We start from the raw sequence: 19,668 nt of genomic DNA, 5'->3' as shown, positions 1-19,668 counted from the left end.
AAGGCCTCTTTCTCGCAGACAATGCCTGCTCAGAAGAGGCACGCTGCGATTGTGAATCCTCATCAACCTGCGTGGATGGACCGGCCAAGTCCCCAAGAAGAGCATCATGAAGCGCATCTTGCGTCTCTTGCGTGCCTCTTCCTCTTCCAGCTGCCCCTATTGCAGGGAAATTTTCAGCAATCAACTGATCTCTCAATGCTTGTGGCACTCTCTTTCACCCTGCACAATTGTTGGTGGTGCCAATGCCTGTGAGGTGCTTGATGACACGAGTAATTTTACTCGTGAGGGTGAAATTGCAGTACTTGCACTGCCATTGTCGAGTGCCACTACCTGCCTGCCCTGGAGTAGTCACAATGCGAATGACGTTTGTGTGCTCCTTCCAGTATGGGTTCTCTCGCTTCGGCATGATTGCTCTGACAAATTCAATGCACAATGCCATACAATTTCAATCAGGATTCGGCAATCATGCAATGCATAATATTTAGTGGGCAGCTCAGCTGACAGGGAGGGAGAGAGAGAGAGAGAGAGAGAGAGAGAGAGAGAGAGAGAGAGACTTGAAGGAGAGAGGCTGAGAGCTCAGTGCACGGTCCACAGATGGTGGGCTAAGGCTCTGAGAGAGAGAGAGAGAGAGAGAGAGAGAGAGAGAGAGAGAGAGAGAGAGAGAGAGAGAGAGAGTTATGTTGCTGCCTTGGGGGCCTGAGCAAGGGTGGGTGGGGAAAGGGGGGCGGGCCAGCATATTGCCAGCCGTACTGGGCGCCAGTTGAGAGGGCGGCTACACACAGAGGCGCGAAGCGAACAGGGGCGGTGAGGGCAGAGGCGAACTGAGGCGGCGGTGAGCAGGGGGCGGCCCAGGGGCGGTGAGGGCAGAGGCGAACTGAGCAGGGGGCGGCCCAGGGAGAAGGCAGCGGTGATAGTAGCGAACAGAGAGAGTGCGACTGTAGAGGAGAGAGAGCATGGCGGCATATCATGTGCACAGTGGGTATCTACCGTGTGCTATACGCATGCAAGACTAGTTTCGAGGCTTGGGGAAGCTTGGAACTAGGCAGGCTGATTGACGAGCTGAGTTAGGGAAATACTAACGGGCGGGCACCCAAGTATGGACGGGCGGGCAGCCAAGTGTGGACGCCCGATAACCGGCCAAGAGCCTATAAAAGGGTGGCCAAGGTTAGTTAATGGGATATAGAGAGTCTCGCGAGTTTGTGAGAGCTCTATGGTCTGGAGCCTGGATCTAGTGCAGACGTGCACCTGCTTTACGCAGCCGAGGCCGGCAGCAGTCTCGAGGCCCGTGAGGGTAGCTTCATGGCGGTATGGGACGTCACGAGGTAGAGATTGGTCGGTACGTCATCCTAGTTAGCTCAGCTCGTGGCTCGGTGGGGACAGCCAAGACTGTGGGCTTGCCCACGGCTGTCATGGTTGGGAGGTGAGTCTGGCCTGCACCCCCTTGCTTGTTTGTTGTTCGTTTATTTGCAGGATTCGAGTTCGAACCAAGATCGATCACGAGGGGATCCGTGGGAATTTGACAGTGGTATCAGAGCACACCTCGTGAACGAGCAAGTCGGTAGGTAGAGAAGAAGAGGTCGAAGAACGGTATGTGTTAAAAAAGCTTGCTGTTTTTTCTGTGCATACTGCAGATTTCAGTTTTGTATGTGTTTTTTCTTCATCAAAGAACCCCACGTTGATGGGAGATGGTAGTCTTAGAAGGGTTGATTCTTTTGCAAGAAGTAGGGTCTTTTTGCTTGGCAAAGAAGAGGCCTGTTTTGTTGTGCAGTCGCATAACCTGCAGGGAGAGAAAACAGAAAAGAAAAAAAAAGAGAGAGAAAACGCACGTTGCTTTTCGTTGATTGAACGAGAGAGAGAGAGAGAGAAAGAAGCGATAGAGGCAGGCGTTTGGTCGAGTATGTGCAGGCGATACAATTTGCAGGCGGCTCAGTGTGCGTGGGCAGCCAGCCACGTGGCCAGGCGGCCATGTCTACCCAGGCGGCCAGCAAGTTTATGCAGGCGCCCCAGCCAGGCCTACGTAGCCTAGCGCAGGCAGGCCAGCGCTTAGGCCAGCCACGCCCTGTAGAGGCGGCCAGCGCAGGTATTGCATCCGGCTGGTGTGCAGGCTGGCAAGTTGGCACGGGTACAGCTGCACGCAGGACACGCAGGCGCCAGACGAAAAGCATGCGCCGGCAGGCTAATCCAGGCGCCAGGAGGGAAGCGAAGGAAAAAAAAAACACGTAAGGAAAGCATTCTTTTTTCAGTGCTTTCGTTTTTTTTTTTTTTTAGGGGAGTTTAATTTTTTTTAAACAAGTCCTCCCCTCTCTAAGGTTTCCAAGGTTTTTATTTTTTTAAGACTTTAGAATATATATATCCATATATATATATATTAAAATATATATATTTATTTATTTATTTATTCACGGAAAAAAAAACAAAAACACAAAAGCTAAGCATAGCTTTTCGAGATTTTTTTTTTTTTGGCTTTTGGGAAACCTTTATAAACCCCCTCACGTGGGCTTCTTGCCACACATCTCTCGAGTTCTCAAGTTCTCGAGTTCTCAAGTTCTCAAGTTTTCAAGCTCTCAAGCTCTCAAGTTCGCTCGCACTTTTGTTGTGCAAAGACCAAATTTTCTCTCCACGTACCCTCTTCACGATGTCGACCCAAGAATCAGAGTTGGAGCCCCTCGTGGAACGCGAAGGCTTGCCGGCTACGGAAGGCACTGATGCCGATCTTTTTGACGAGTTTGTGTCAAAATCAGATTTCCAAGAGTTCAAAGTAGCTCTCGAAGCTTCTTCGACGGAACGTCAGGCACAAATCGCAGCCCAGATGCAGGCTTTGCAGAACTCCATCGCTCTATTGACCACTACCCTCTCTACTTTTTCGGAAATGGATACCTTGGCTTCAGCTTTAGGCCCCAATATTACTCCGGAACCGTTCGGGGGCGAGCAAAAGCAGAGAACCAAGGAGATCGTGGACACTTGGCTACACAAGTGGCAAGTTCACTTTCAGTTTCATCCATATGATGATGGAAAGAAGATACAGTTAGCAGCAGGTTTCCTGTCCGGCAAAGCTTTGCTTTGGTGGAAGGAACTGAACCCAAAGCCAACGACTTGGGCACAATTCGAAGACATTTTCAAGAAAGAATTCCTCAAGAAAGAGGATGATTATGATGTTGTTGCCCGGTTTTCAGCTTTGACCATGACCTCGCAGCACCTCACTTATGAGGTCTACCTCCAGAAGTTTCGTGACTTGCAGATGAAAGCTACAAAGATGGATCCCACTACTCTGTTGGGGTTTTTCGTAGCTGGTTTACCCGACTCGTACCGATTACAGGTTAAAAATAACAAATGTAAAACTTTGGACGAGGCCATTCATTCAGCTCGTATCTATGATGATACGATGGTCTCTTCCAAGTCGTAACCCGTTACCGGGCAGGGGAACAAGCAGAAAAGAAAGTCTCCACACCTATGGCTAACACGACTGAAGGCAAGTCGTCGGACCAACCTTCGAAGAATTCCAGTTCGACACCAGCGAAGAAGAAACGACTCCTTAGGGCTTTAAAACTCAAGAAGGAAGGACGTTGTTTTATTTGCGAAGAAAAAGGACACATGCGTAACGAGTGCCCGAAGAAAAAGGGTACCAAGTCAAACGCAGGACCCAAGCCAAAGGCAGCTAACCAGTTGTCTTTGACAGGTAAGTCAATTACTGTACTTTCTCGCCCTAGTACTTGTTCTGATTGTCTGTTCAATTCTAAGGTATTTGGCATGCATGATCTTCTCCAAGTTTATGGAGAAGTGAATGGCCATAAAATTCACATTCTGTTAGACCCTGGCAGTTCACATAACTTTGTTAACTACAAACTTGTGCAGAAATTGAGTCTTGATACGACACTCAGTGACCATACCTATGAGGTACGTCTACCTGCGGGCAGACAAGTTTGGGATCGCAAGGTGGAGATGCTTCCAATCCAGATTCAGGACTACAAAGATACTCTGGAATGCTATGTTATGCATCTGGAAAATGTAGACTTGTTATTAGGGATTGAGTGGTTTAAGACTCTTGACGTCCAGATAGATTGGTCTAGTCATATTTTTTCTTTTCAGCATAGGGACACCAAGTATAGTATCTTAGGTGATTGTATTCATCCCTCTCAGGGACCTCTTGTAAATATAGTTGATTTTGGAAATATAATGAATTCTTCTTTGTACACCGCTTTCCATTGTGTCTTGATTCCACTTTCTTCTTTTCTCATCCCTTCCATGGATGTGAATGAATTAAGTGTGTTTGAAAGCAAAGAATTACAGAAGATACTTGATTCGTTTCAAGATGTATTTCCTAAGGAATTGCCATCGGGTTTACCACCTGAACAGGCAGTAGATCATCGTATTGACTTGATCCCTGGTGCTCATCCTGTGAGTATTCTAGCTTATAGGATGAGCCAAGCTGAGGAAGATGAGTTGGCTAAACAACTCGAAGATTATTTGAGGATGGGCCAGATCCGTCCAAGTAAATCACCTTGGGGTGCACTTGTGTTGCTTGGGAGAAAGAAGGACAATACTTGGAGAATGTGTATAGATTACAAGAGATTGAACAAGCTGACTATTAAGAACCGTTATCCTCTCCCTAGATCAGATGACCTTATTGACCGGTTAGCAGGAGCGAAATATTTCACGAAGATAGATTTGCGTACTGGCTACCACCAGATACGTATTCATGAAAGGCATGTCGAAAGAACCGCCTTTCGGACTAGGTATGGCCATTACGAGTTTCTCGTATTACCTTTTGGGTTAACCAATGCTCCAGCCACTTTCCAGCAAATGATGAACGATCTTTTTCGTGAACATTTGGGAAAATTTGTGGTGGTGTTCCTGGATGATATTTTGATTTATAGTCGTACTCTTGAGGATCATGTCAGACACCTCACGATTGTCTTATCTCTTTTAAGACAGAATCGACTATATGCTAAGTTGAGTAAATGTGAGTTCTTTATGACCGACATCATTTACTTGGGACACAAGATCACTAGAGATGGATTGAGCATTGACTATGACCGAGTTCAGAAGGTTTTGGACTGGCCTATACCACGAACAGTGAAACAACTTCGTTCTTTTCTCGGTTTTGTAGTTTTTCTTAGGAAATCTGTACGGGAGTACTCTCAGCTCACACTTCCGATGACCGACTTATTGAAAGGTCGTGGACGTAAGTCCAATCAGCCTATCACTTGGAATAACGATTTGGATATGGCCTTCAGACTTTTGAAAGATAAAGTCAAGGAAGCACCTATCTTAGCATTACCTGATCCTAGTCGGCCTTATGTTCTTGAAATTGATGCCAGTGACTATGCTATCGGGGCTGCTTTATTTCAAGATGGTAGACCGGTTGCTTTTGAAAGTAAAAAGCTAGACGACACTCAATCTCGTTGGCCAACCCTTGAGAAGGAGCTTTATGCTGTGATTCATGCTCTCAAGGTTTGGAGACATTATTTATATGGCTCCAAGTTTGTGGTATTGACTGATCATCAGTCAATCAAGTATGTGTGTGATGCGGACGATTTGAGAGGTAGGAAAGCTCGTTGGGCAGAGTTAATGCAAGATTTTGATTTTGAGATCCGTTATCAGAAAGGGTGCATGAATAATATTGCAGATGCGCTTAGTCGGATTAGAGAGGTGAATACTTTGTCGTTCACCGAGATTTCTACTGACTTATTTCAGTCATTGAGAGGGCTTTGCAGGACTGATAGTTATTTTGGTCCATTTTGGCAGAAGATCCAAGACGGGAGCTCATTGATTGACCAAGACTCGGTGACTGCGCAGTCTACCATTCAGGCTGCAGGAGGTCAGTGGATGATTCGGAATGGTTTACTATTCCGGAATGACAAAATTTGTGTACCACAGATCCCGGACATTAGGTCCAAGATTCTGAAGGAGTGTCACGACGCACCTTCTGCTGGACACCCTGGGGTACACAGGACACTATCTTTAGTGAAACACACTTTTTATTGGCTGAAGATGAAAGGGTATGTAGAAGATTATGTTCTCAAGTGTCAGATTTGTCAGGCAAATAAAGCTGAACGCTTTAGACAGGCTGGTTGTTGCATCCTTTGCAAATCCCAGGTCATAAATGGGAAAGTATTTCCATGGATTTTATTACCGGATTGCCAAGAACACATCAAGGCCACGATTCTATTTGGGTTGTGGTAGATCGCTTGACAAAGATAGCTAGATTTTTACCGACCCGGAAGAATAGTACAGCTACGCAATTAGCTCGGCAGTTTATCGAGCAATTGTTTAAACTGTACGGGTTACCGCAAGACATAGTCAGTGATAGGGACTCTAAGTTTACGAGTGACTTTTGGAAACTTGTTTTCGAGAAGTTGGAAACAACTTTGAATTTGAGTTCCTCAGATCATCCTCAAACTGATGGCCAAACTGAAAGAGTGAATCAGATTTTGGAGGATATGCTTCGAGCATATGTATCCAAAAGACAAAGTTCATGGGAGGATTATCTTCCTATGTTGGAATTTGCATATAACAGTACTAAGCATACGAGTACAGGGTTTAGTCCTTTCATGCTTATGTATGGTTTTCAACCAAGATCACCTATTACAGTAGGATTCTCAGGACTTCAGCATGATGCAGCACGTAATTTTTTGCAAGATATGCAGGAAATGTTACAAGTTGCAAAGGAATCTATTAGAAGTGCTCAAGACCGAGACAGGTTTTATTCTAATAGACATCGTTCACCTAGAGAGTTCTCTGAAGGAACGATGGTGTATTTGCGAGTTCCGAAAGATTCCGAGACTTTACGGACAGGTAGATCTCCGAAATTATTCCCTAGATACTGTGGACCATTTCGTGTTTCACGACGGATTGGTTCAGTTGCATATGAATTGGATTTGCCTTCTCATGTGAAAGTTCATCCTGTATTTCATGTCAGTAGACTTAAGGAAGTACTGGGTGGAGCAGATCAATTAGTTACTCCTCAAGAAATTATAGATGTTCAAGACATGACATTTGTTCCGCACGAACCTGAAAAGATTCTTGGCTTTCGTGAACGAAGATTGCGTCATACGCTTATCACGGAATACAAGATCAAGTGGAAGGATCGTGTTGAGGAGGACGCTACATGGGAGACATTGACTGCTCTTCAGAGAGATTACCCTGGCTTTTTAGTGAGCTCAGGAGTGAGCTCTTAGAGGAAGGGGAGTATGTCATGTGCACAGTGGGTATCTACCGTGTGCTATACGCATGCAAGACTAGTTTCGAGGCTTGGGGAAGCTTGGAACTAGGCAGGCTGATTGACGAGCTGAGTTAGGGAAATACTAACGGGCGGGCACCCAAGTATGGACGGGCGGGCACCCAAGTGTGGACGCCCGATGACCGGCCAAGAGCCTATAAAAGGGTGGCCAAGGTTAGTTAATGGGATATAGAGAGTCTCGCGAGTTTGTGAGAGCTCTATGGTCTGGAGCCTGGATCTAGTGCAGACGTGCACCTGCTTTACGCAGCCGAGGCCGGCAGCAGTCTCGAGGCCCGTGAGGGTAGCTTCGTGGCGGTATGGGACGTCACGAGGTAGAGATTGGTCGGTACGTCATCCTAGTTAGCTCAGCTCGTGGCTCGGTGGGGACAGCCAAGACTGTGGGCTTGCCCACGGCTGTCATGGTTGGGAGGTGAGTCAGGCCTGCACCCCCTTGCTTGTTTGTTGTTCGTTTATTTGCAGGATTCGAGTTCGAACCAAGATCGATCACGAGGGGATCCGTGGGGATTTGACACGGCTGGCCCTTACCGGAAGGTCGAGGTCGTACGGCCTCCAGAGTCCAGACACAAGACGCAGGCACGCCGCACAGAAGGACATAACGGCGAAACGTTTATCGCACGCGAAACCTAAAAAAACGTACAAATCCCCGTACGGTACGGATTGGATCCGTACGTACGTTTTGATCCTACCTTGCAACCAACAGCAAGAGGGAGTCTTATGACTCTAGTCGGCCAGCATTAGATTAATCCCAGGCAGCAGGTCGGGTAGTAGAACAGTTGGCCAGCAGCAAAGGTGGGCAGCAGGACTGTGTGCAATATTAAATGCTGGCTGCACAGCATTTAATGCTATTTTTTGGCATTTTATGGTCCACAAAAACTCGCAGACAGCCTTTGTACTGGCCAACCAGCAGCCTAAAACCATATATAAGCAGTCACATCAAAACATCATTCATCATTCAGCAGTAAAGTCAGCAATCAGCATCCTTTCCTCTCCAAGCTTTCAGTGAAGCTCCTCTTCAGCATTCAGCCAGCCAACGTGCAGTCCTACAGCTATCTAGACTTGTATAAGTGGCCCGAACAGTCTTCTACAATGCCTCAGATTGGTGGATACTCAGCCGACATACGGTCTTCCTCATCCTTGCGTTGGGAAATCATATCACTTGTTCTCAAGCATTGTACAGCATTCTCCAAAGAATTAATATAAGCCTCCTCCTTACATGCAAGGGGGTGGGGGGGGGGGCTTTCAGTGGGTAACTGGGACCCAATACTGTGTCGTCTACTCTCTCTACTCTGTGAATTGGATGCTAGAGATATCACCAAATAAGAAAAAAAATGGCCCTATTGTGCGTTACCATGATCAACCTCAATGCATGTAACAAATTTCATGAAAAGGCAACTTAGAAATAAGTTGATCCCTAAGTTTAAAATTAAGTGGAAAGACAGGGCGGAGGAGGACTCAACTTGGGAGACATTTGCTAATTTACAGCATAGGTTCCTCGGTTTTCTTGCTTGGGCGGATTTTTTTTCCAAGAGTGGAAACGTCTAAGGGAGGAAAGTTTATTATGTACCTAGAGCTAGTCCTGTGATTAGCAAGCCTAATCCAACAAAATTAGGGACCCTGGAATTAGGAGATAACATGCAAATTCAGAAGGTTGAGGTTCAAAATTAAAAAGACTAGGCTGCTGGCTATCTATAGCAAATTAGCTATTTATAGCGGCAATTATCATTGTATAAGTGATGCCTTCGATTATTGTTAGGTTCAGAGTCGAGTGGTGCACTTTTGATGGGTCTGTGCCTGGACCAGAGTTTCTACTCTTGCCATAGACATGGCAAATAGATCACAGATAGTCTTGCCGAGAGCCCCTATAAGCAGGCACAGGTGATATGGGATGCCAGTGCTGAATCCATGTATTTGTGGAGTGGAGCCTTAGCCCCCGACTCAAGGGTGGATCAAAATACTAATCCTATGGTTGGGTGCTGCGCTTGCCTGCTCCCCTTTAATTTGGTTTTCTCTAATTTTGTGTTGAATTGTGTTTAGGAGATCTTGGTTAGACAGCCTTTGGAAGCCTCTTACACGGGTTGGGCTAGATGCCAGTGTCCGTGAATTTCCTTTATGTTTATGCTTAATTGCAAGGTCTATTAGCCTGGGTACATTAAGGGGGGGCGCGGGGGGGGGGGGGGGGGGGCAAGAGAAGGGAGGCAGAAGCACGTGCCAACAGCGCAAGGCAAGTGATGGAGGCAAAAGCGAGGGAAGGAAGGACAGAGGAGAGGCAATGGCAAAGGGAAGCAATGGTGCAATAGGGGGGAGCTCCATCACTTGAGGTAAATCTTGCATCGAAGAGTTCCTCCACGGTGCGAACATCGAGAATCCCAAATATTACCCAAAACTGGTATCATAGTGCTTCCAATCATACTGAGGATCTCCACCACCTTTCCACCTTTGTGTCTACCCACCCCAATGTACACACCCTATCCACGGATCCAAGACCCCCCGATCATCAAGTCTTGTCAACAAAGAACCTCTTCTCACTTACAACAGCTATAGCTTCCCTTGTCCAAAAACACTCAAACGAGGCCAAGGTCTATCAAGAATGCTGTCACGTGCACCCTGCACTGGGGTACACAGTGACACACTGGCATGATCTTCAGTGCAGCATTTGTACAAAAGTAGAACCTTTTCTAGGATTATTTGTTGTACGTCGTGACCCCATTGTGAGCCCTCAGTCCAAGGACGGTCAGGCACAAGCTACGTAGGTCAATCTCTAAGCTTTAGAGGTCAGTCAATTGTCAGTCCTCTTAACCCACTTGGAGAAAGCATCATTCAGGAGCATGTATGTGTCAGCCTTAGCAGTAGTTGCATATAAAGCATTTTAGGTGCATTCACATAGAAGGGGGCCAGCCCTAAGGCCAGCCCCAAGGCAGCCAAGGCCTTGCCTCACAATCGAGCAGCACCCGACCAAGTATTGTGGGCAGCCGACTCTGCATATGGGCAGTCGTGAGCATTTAATGAGCCAACCGACTGAAGGTGCAGTACCCAACCAGCATTTAATGCTGGCCGACTGGCTTTTCACAATCATGAGGGTACTTTTCAGCAGCTGACTGGCTTTTCACAGTCATGAGGAATATTTACAGCAGCCAACTAGGTTTTCCCAGTCATGGAGGCTTCTTGCACCAGCCGACTGCTGTTTGAGGGGGTATAAAAAGCATGGACTTATTTCCCCAAAGCACATTCAGGTATTCAGCAGAAAGCGACTACAGTTTGGAGCATCCTGCTCATCTCCAGGTAACAAGGAAGTTACTCTACATCTCAGCCAGCATATGTGCAGTCCTTCAGTCATCTGGACTTGCATCAGTGGCCAAGGAGAGTCTTCAGCAGAGTCTCGGGATAGCTGGATACTCCGCCGACGTTTGGGCCTCCTCGTCCTTGCGTTGGGCATTTATATCATTTGTACTCAACATTGTACAGCACTTCTCCAAAGAATAATATAAGCAAATACTCCTGCTTGCAGGGGGGGCCCTTCAGTGGGTATTGGGACCCAATCTGGTGTCGTCTTCTACATTCTCTACTCTCTCCCTATTCTCTAAAGTTGATGCTACATATTCTCACCATATAAAGGTATAAAGAAGGCCCTGTTGCGCGTTATCACGATCAACCTCGGTGCATGTAACAAATGCACCTAAAGAGCGCTATAGCAAAGAATGTCCTGTGAGAAGGTATACAACAAATGTATTGATCATTCATGAGAAAGATCATCCAACATTTGTTGTAAAGCTAGGCTAAAACGTATATGTGAGCCAAAGGTCTCAAATGTCAAGAAGCAGTCTCAAGGAAGCATAATGCCCATCAACATGGGAAGCTAGTGTGGGAATAATGCCCATCAACATGGGAAGCTAGTGTGGGAATATCAGAACTCATCATCTCCATGATCACTCATGTTGCATGATCATGTGAAAATAAGGTAAGCTATTTAACAGCCTAGACTTGAGCTCAAATTCTGCTGCTACACATTAGTCAAATACTATGTCATCCACTCTTCCCACTCAAGAGGAAAATATGCTTTCCTCTCCCTATTGCAGCTCGCTCCCTCATCTATCACAGTAACTCCCCGAACTCCTTGTCATTCCCATAATCATCCTCAAAACAGCTCATATTGAATATCTACTAGTTCACCCACTACTACTAGATTACCAAAATAAAGAAACAAACGTGTTGGGCACGCATGCACAAGCTCACACACATACACACATAAGAAAAAGGTGTGAAAAAATCCTCACAGCTGCATCAATATTGGCAGGGGACTCATCATTTGGGCTCGATAACATCGATATTATGCTCAGCAATATTGTCTCTACCTGCACAAAAAACAACCAAACCATTAAATGTAACTAAACAAAGCATACGGTGCTACAACACCTTCAACAAACTCCAAAAAAAACAATTTTAACAAAGGTGACTGTAGCTAGTTTACATGAAAAATACCGTGTGCACAGGAGTCCACCGCTCACTTGCAAGCTCGTAGCCATTCGGATCATCTCCAGGAGCATGTAGTATTGATATACAAACACGCCCGTCAGGATAAACTGGAAAAAAAGGGAAATTTGTACATTTCAAGCAGTTATCGACTGATGTAAATCTACCGAAAAATCTTGCAAACAAGTTGATTGGTGTGAGGGATCCATTGATAAAAATGGAGATGAGCAAAGAAAGAAAGCTGAAGACCTTTACACGACCATCCCCAAAACACAAACAGGCAGCTATGGACAGGTATGATTACCTGTCCATGAGCCACACCACCACCCCCTCCCTTGCATCAGTCAAATGCTCCGGCAGCAAGGGGGCACTGGTAATGTGTGTAAGAGGTAAAGGGGGTGCTTAGCAAACAGTCAACCAAAAACATGTCTAATAAGGACTGCTGACACTAAAGCCCTTCAAAGTCCATAAAGGAAATCGGCCTACCATTTGGATGCCACATCTCAGAAGTGAACCTCACTGATGGGGGGCTGTTGGGATAATTTACTGGGAAGCTCATAATGGCATTGAAATAACCACCTTCGCTGCATTCAAAGATTGTAATGCAGGAGCAATCAGATTACCACACTAGAACTGAATACATTCTCCGATCGTATGCATTTAGATGATCTCAGGGAAAAAAAGGGATGTGTATTCAAATGAAGTTATATTTATGGTGACCTAAACTACCAAAAACATAATTCCAAAAAAAAAAACAGAATAATTTGTTATATTATCAGCAAGAGAATTTGGAGATATCAATCATCCAATACCCTTGAACAAAGAAAAAAACGCTATAGTTCTACATAAAATTGATATCTCATGATTCTCAAAAGAGCTTTCATTGCCACTCATAAGCCTCCATAGCCACCAAAGTATTCCTTGAATATGATACAATTATGAACTAAATTTAACACAATTGTTATTTATTAACTATTGAAATAATTTCGAGTGCTTCCACTCACTAGAGTGTATCGGGGGGTCCGATAATGGCCACGTCCCATTCGAACAAATTTGAATCGTCCACAAGTCCGGCTGAAAACCCTTCAACAGGGTGTTTGGTGAGATCTGCGCAAGAGTGAAAAAACCTTAAAAGCAAATCTGAGATCTTCACAGACCATAGAAAACCCATCAAAAACAGCCATTCAAGAGAACAAAAATATCACCTTTGAGCTGCTTGCGCAGTAAAAGGCTAGCTTGGGTATCCGCCATGAAACACAGGGTCCAGGGTTGTGGTTAGATTAAGGGTTAGGGTTAACGTTAGGGCTAGGGTTTGAAGTTAGAGTTAGGGTTTGCAGCAGATAAAAGCTGCAGAGATGGGAGGGAAGAGCAAGCTTGAGTGTTGGGGATGGTGTGATGATGGGGCAATAAGGGCAACTTGTCGGAAGAAGGTGGAATGTCTGAATACATGAAGTGGACGCAGAACATGATGATAAATTATATCTGCCCGTGAATAATTATAATTATACGATATTATCATATGCTTCTTTTATTATGGGAAAATAAATACTATATTATATATTTATTCTTCATTTTCACTATTATTCCCATGCCTTAGGTGTATAGGAATGGGAAAGTGATGGCTTTCATTTCCACCTTAGAACTTGAGAGTAGTTTTCAACTTGGAGTCTTTTGTTTGGGTTGTGACTTGCTTAGTAGTTTTCAACGTTTGGGTTCTCACTTACTTACTAGTTTCAACTTGGAATCTTTTGTTTGGGTTGTGCCTTCCTTACTGGCTGTATTCTCCATCAACATGGCAAATCGCTTATAAAGTAGACCAACTCTTGCTTGGGCTATGATCATCTATGCATCTTGATTCCATTAATAAAATAAACTAGTAAATGACCCACGGCTCCGCTCGCTTTTTGAAAGTTCCCTCCCTCTCTCCCCAAAACTATGCCAAAGCTCTTTCTTCCTCTCCCAAACCTATCACATGTAATTCTTCCTTTCGAGAACCTGCCCCGTGTAAGGAGATTTCTAGCCACCTTAATGGGCAACTTGTAGCATGAACTGTTGCCAATTATAGCTATTGCAAGCTCCATCAACATGTAAGTCACCACCCCAAGCATGTGACTCCACCCTCAAAATCTATGGTGGAAATCAAAGCCATTGCTTTCCTAGACATCTACAAAGAGTTCTAGCAAACTCAAATTAAGGCAAAGGCAACGAGTGGCATAGGAAATTGCCATCTCAATGGAGAATGAACCTAGTGCAAGCTACATTAAACATTAACATTACCTTATTTATAAGTTGTAACCCAAGCACACGACTCAAGTTTAAATTGTCCTCAAGAATGGTCGAAAGCCATCACTTTCCTAGACATCTAAGAAGAATTCTATTAAAGGCAAGGGAGACTCGTGGCTTGGGTAATTACCATGTCAATGGAGAATACAACTATACAAGCTGCATCAACTTCAAGTTGAAACTGGCCCTAAAATATACGGTGGAAATCAAATCCACCACTTTCCTTGACAAGGGAAACTAGTGGCATCATACGCAATTGCCATGTCAATGGAGAATACAATGAGTGCAAGTTGAAGTGTTAAAACCATACTACTTAACACGATTTTGTCGACACCAACTAGCTAGCAAAGGTGAACATACCAACACCAAGAGCAACAAAGAGATAGACTATGGCATCAACACAATCAATGGATGAGGGCCCAAGACAAACAAGGTGTTACTTCTAGAATTCTCGATTCATGAGTGTGTGCCAACAAGCTTGTAGAGATTCCCACAGTGAATGTGCTTCATAAATGTATTATGAGAATGAATCATAATCGTGTATAAGAATATGAATGAACCAAAACTATCTCATGAGCACCTACTATGGACACACTTTAAGTGAGTGTGAACACATGTGGCCTTGTATATATACCAGTTTTTCTCATAATGCAAAGGGCCCTCCCATTTAGCAATTGGAGCCTTACTAGTCATTTCTTAATACATACTACTGTGCTTGTGTGTGTGTGTGTGTGTGTGTGTGTGTGTGTGTGTGTGTGTGTGTGTGTGTGAGAGAGAGAGAGAGAGAGAGAGAGTTGAGAAGATCCCATGGAGATGGAGTTCCACTAGTGTGACAATGGATGTGGGAAGGAAAAAGGAGCGCTCCACGTGTGAGGGCACTATCCATGGAGATGGAGCTGCACCAATGTGAGAAGAGGACACTACCCATGGAGATGAAGTTGCATCTAGAGTGAGAAGAGGGCACTACCCATGGAGATGAAGCTGCATCAGTGTGACAATGGATGTGGGAATGAAAAAGGAGTTTTCGACACATGAGAGTGGCATCCCTTGAGCTCGGCTTGTGAGAGGCTTATCAACTAAAACCCCACGACACTAAGAGAGGAGCGAGCCTCTTTTTGCCGTAACATGGTGCCCCTGGGGCTATTGATGGTGGCTGATAAGCTTCTTTCCTTTTGCTCTATCATTTGATTTTCTTAGAGTCTTCCATAGCTCAAGGGATGCCATGATGCTAAAGAAAAGCCCTAATTGATTGCATCACTTAACTGATTTTCATTTGTTAATTTGATGCTTAAAACCCCTTTAATTTGCACCCTGTTTTTAGCAAAGTGATTAGCCATTTTTTATTCCTTGCTAAACTTGGAGGGATTGCTATTTTAGTGGACCCCTAAGTTTAGTGGGAGGCCCCATCACTAAAAAGGCAAACCTACTCCCCTCTCCTCCATAACTTCCAAAGCCCCCTTTCCCACTCTCATTTTTTTTCAATGCTTCTTAAAATCTCCCCCCCTTTCTTTTCAAATTTTGAATTGCAACTTTTGTTTCTTATTATAATTAAACAAATAAAACTCCCTCTTCTTGTTTATTTTTCTATTTTTTAAGAAATCCCCTCTATTTGTTTATTTTCTTTTAAAAATAAAGTAGTTCTTACTTTGTAATTTTGTTGTGTATAATCAAAACTACTTTTTTGTGTTTAATTCATTGAAAAAAATAAAACCCCTCTATGTCCCTTATTCCGCTCAGCATAGACGTGCCCTTTCAGCCATCAACCCCCCTATCTTGTAGCCTTTTTGTAAATCCCTGCATCAATTTGCATGTCTCTAATATTATGTTGTCCACATAGGCTGCCAACTCCACACCTTGCCACCATCATCTCAGTGACGTGAGAAGCTTCCATGCTTGCTTTTGTGTAGCCGTGTAAAGACCACGATAGCAACGTTCTCAATCTCCATGTCTTAAATCTTTTCTCGACCTAGCCTCACAAAACAGTGCATCTAGCTTTGATTATTTTTTTTGAATAGCTTTTTAAGCTTTCAATTAATGAAAATACACCCAAGACACCTACAAACTCCCAAAAAAAAGCCAAGGGAGACAAAAATACCATCAAAACAATATAGAGGGAAAATGAGGTAGAAAGAAGAAAAGAAGTATTAAAACCACTTTGCAAAAACCACTTTGCAGGTTAACACGATTTCATCCGCCTAATCTACTGTAAGGTGATCGTAAGGTGCTTTGCTAAGTTACTTGCTTGAATGGACACCTATCTTTTGTAAGATGATACTGGACTTTATAAAGCGACCTTACCATGAGCTTCATGCTAAATAGGAAAGTCGTTAACTTAGCGTACGTACTTGAATTTGACTAGAACTAGTGGACCGAAACTATTTTAAGTTTTGTTTGGTCTAGTGTGAAAGCTATACAATTGTATATAAGTCATTTTTGACATTGAGCAATACACATTCATTCCCTTGTAATATGATACTTGTGAGCTCCTAACCGTCTTGCTTGTGTTCTATTGAATCTTTCTTTCTTGAAAAGGTAGGTAGGTTTGTGACCTTCTCCCACTCATTAGCTTCTTCTCCGCCCTCTTTTGTGAGAGAGAACCACCGCAAAGGATATCTCCTTATTGCATCCATCTAGAAAAAGGAAGGTCTATGTTCACCCCCTTAGGAAAAGAGCATTCCAATGTGACAACAATGGAGTGAGAATCTGATAAACGAGCTAGCGCACACCCACCCACACACACACACATGTATGTGTGTGTGTGAGGATCTGACAAACGAGCTAGTGTGCGCACACACACACACACACACACACACACACACATGTGTGTATATATATACACACAACGTTTGTGAGATATGGCCATCTTAGTGTGGGGAAGGGGGAGCAATAGTGCTAGACGCTATTGTTGTCTCACACTGTCTAACTTTCTCTTCGACACCACCATTGGATAGAGCTCAAAGAGATAATCACTTTTGCGTTTTACAACTCAGCTGATCCGAGGTATAGTTTGTGTGATATAGCCATTTTAGGGTAGGGAAGGGGTCCTTCCCACATTATTTTCTTTGTCTTGCACCCTACCATCTCCTCCCCCAAGGCCATGCTCCACTCCTCCTCCCCCAAAAGCATGGAGAGAGAGAGAGAGAGAGAGAGAGAGAGAGAGAGAGAGAGAGAGAGAGAGAGAGAGAGAGAGAGAGAGAGAGAGAGAGAGAGAGAGAGAGAGTTTTGCTTCAACACTATTGTTCCCACTCCCCCCCCCCTTTTTTTTGCAATCAACCTCCTACTATAGATCCAAGGAGATTATGAGGTGTGAGAAAGAATTGCTACAACTTTTTTTATTTTTAAAGGCACCCCTCCCCCTTTTTTGCATTCAACCTCTTAGAGAGAATGGGGGGTTATGGAGAGAGAGAGAGAGAGAGAGAGAGAGAGAGAGAGAGAGAGAGAGAGAGAGAGAGAGAGTACACTTGTCTGCCATGTCGCTTTTGCCACCTGGAATCCTCTACACACCATCATATACACACTACATCTACCTATACACCATGTTTGGAGAGAGAGAGAGAGAGAGAGAGAGAGAGAGAGAGGGAGAGAGGGAGAGAAAGTCATTTCAAATGTTTTTGAAACCCCCTCCCCTCCTTTTTTTGCAAACCCCTCCCCACACCCCTCTCTCTCTACCACAGCAGTAGTGTCGGCCTTAATGCTCCTCCTCTCCCTTTTCTATATATATATATATATATATATATATATATATATATATATATATAATGTTAATATATGAAATACGATATTATTTTTATATATAACATTATAATAATTATTATATATAGAATATTATAATATATAAAATATATTATATATATTAATACTATATTATATAATATAAGAATACTATATATAAGATAATAATAATATGTATATGATTATATATGTAATATTTTTATTTTTGTAGATCAATATAATAAGTATAATATCACACACGCCCATGTACACACACAAACACACACATGGTTCATACATGGTTTGATGGGGTTATCGTCTTACATGGCGAATATTGACACGGTTAGACTCCACAATCCATATCCATGGTTCGACCCTTAATGAACTATATAGCCCATGTTAGAACATGTATATGTAGATCACAAGAAGTGCTTTTCAATCATAGATAGATCAAAGAGGCCACAATGGGACAATATAGAGCATGTAATAAGCACTAGACCATATGGACGCTATGCATGATACCCTACAAAAAACCACAAGCAGGTATAGAACACGTGCAACCCTTTTTGAGCGTAACATAAAGACTACCTTGGCACCTAGGCAATATTGTATGCATTATATAGACCATGCCAAGATAGTACCATGAATGTAAGCACTACACAAAATGCTTCCTGAACATGTATGGGTCATAGTTATCTACATATGTAAAGAAAGACCATGTTGAGACAGTACCATGCATATAAGGAGTACACAAAGTGCTTCTTGAACATGTATAGGTTGTAGATTTATGGGCATGTAAAGATCAATGTCATCTCATTTCGATCCTGTACTCATTTCTTGGACCATACCAAACCCCTTTTGGGCATGTAAAGAGCATGAACAACCCTCTCCAGGCATGTAAAGATGAGAATCATAACAAGAAGGAGCATGTAAGTAGCTTAATCTTAAACTAGGAGTAGGAACCTTAATCACCTCCCATCAAATCCCAAAAAGCTAAAAAAAACTCCCAAAACTAGGCAAAACGACCTCTCAACTAGGAGACCAAGTCCTTAGTCATGCGCAAAAAATGTCTTTGAGTATGAGCTATAACAAACATGAGTGTGAACTATAATAATAGACGTGAGCTATACAGGCATGGGCATGAGCTAAAACAAATGTGAGGCGTAGACATGAGCATGAATGAAAGGGTAGGTAAACTTAATATTGTACCGACCAATTAAACCTACCTTAAAGACTTGCGACATACCTACCAATGTCCTAGCAAGATTTTTTTGTTAAACAATTTGTACCAATTTCTAAGAAAATTTATTGTCCTTTGTAAATATTAGAGCATTAAGTACACAATTGCTCACCAATCCTCGCCGCAGTGCACGAGGCTCCACACATTACTTGGAATCCCTGCCCAAGCATGCGTACTTCATAAAAGAAAAAAATTATGTGGACCTATTTCATTAAAAAATCCATGAGTTCAACCACACAAGAGAGATATGAGACACAAGTCCACAAAAAACATGAGACGTAAGAAGTGAGTCCACAAAAGGTGTGAGACATGAGACCCAACCCATTCAATGTGAGGCGTGAGTTGTGAGTCTAGCTCACTAGCAGACCTTTGTGAGCCATTTTTATAAAAATTCATGAGATGTGAACCGCTAGTCGTAAAATGTGAAACGTGAGACATAAGATATAAGATGCTCATTTTATACAAAATCCATAATGTGAGTCAACTAGTAGTGAGATATGTGAGCCACAACTTCACATGAGCCAAGTCACTCCAAATTCACATGAGTTGTGAGATAGAGCTATGACACTCAACCAAGCATGACATGATGTTGATAGGTGTGAACATCCCCTAGCATTACTAGCATTAGCTTAGGCTAATGAGTCGTGGGATTTGGTCATTAAAAGATGTCATATCAAGATTTGGTCACAAGAGGGGTAGTGGTGGGGAGTTAGGATTTTGTGTAGTT

At 43.5% G+C, this 19,668-nt stretch overlaps 1 protein-coding gene across 3 annotated transcripts in view; it reads right to left on the bottom strand.

Annotated features, from left to right (window-relative positions):
• Window positions 1–13,188, bottom strand: part of LOC147633935 (ubiquitin-conjugating enzyme E2 7-like) — a 44,999-nt gene extending 31,811 nt beyond the window's left edge. For 2 of the 3 annotated variants that reach the window (XM_086805007.1, XM_086805005.1), the window contains exons 1-5: window positions 12,913–13,188; window positions 12,712–12,814; window positions 12,194–12,291; window positions 11,717–11,817; window positions 11,512–11,589 (exon numbers count right to left, since the gene is read on the bottom strand). In XM_086805007.1, the coding sequence (XP_086661133.1) occupies window positions 11,512–11,589; window positions 11,717–11,817; window positions 12,194–12,291; window positions 12,712–12,814; window positions 12,913–12,958 (426 nt within the window). In that variant the 5' untranslated portion in view covers window positions 12,959–13,188. The remainder of the gene's footprint in view (window positions 1–11,511; window positions 11,590–11,716; window positions 11,818–12,193; window positions 12,292–12,711; window positions 12,815–12,912) is intronic. The other variant, XM_086805006.1, reaches the window with a different exon arrangement.
• Window positions 13,189–19,668: the final 6,480 nt, after the last annotated feature.

This window comes from Cibotium barometz, chromosome 11, assembly GCF_041138505.1.
Source record: "Cibotium barometz isolate CiBa-2024 chromosome 11, ASM4113850v1, whole genome shotgun sequence".
NCBI classification, from domain to species: Eukaryota; Viridiplantae; Streptophyta; class Polypodiopsida; order Cyatheales; family Cibotiaceae; genus Cibotium; species Cibotium barometz.
The sequence above is the reverse complement of the archived record's forward strand: the minus strand, read 5'-3'. Positions and strand labels throughout refer to the sequence as shown.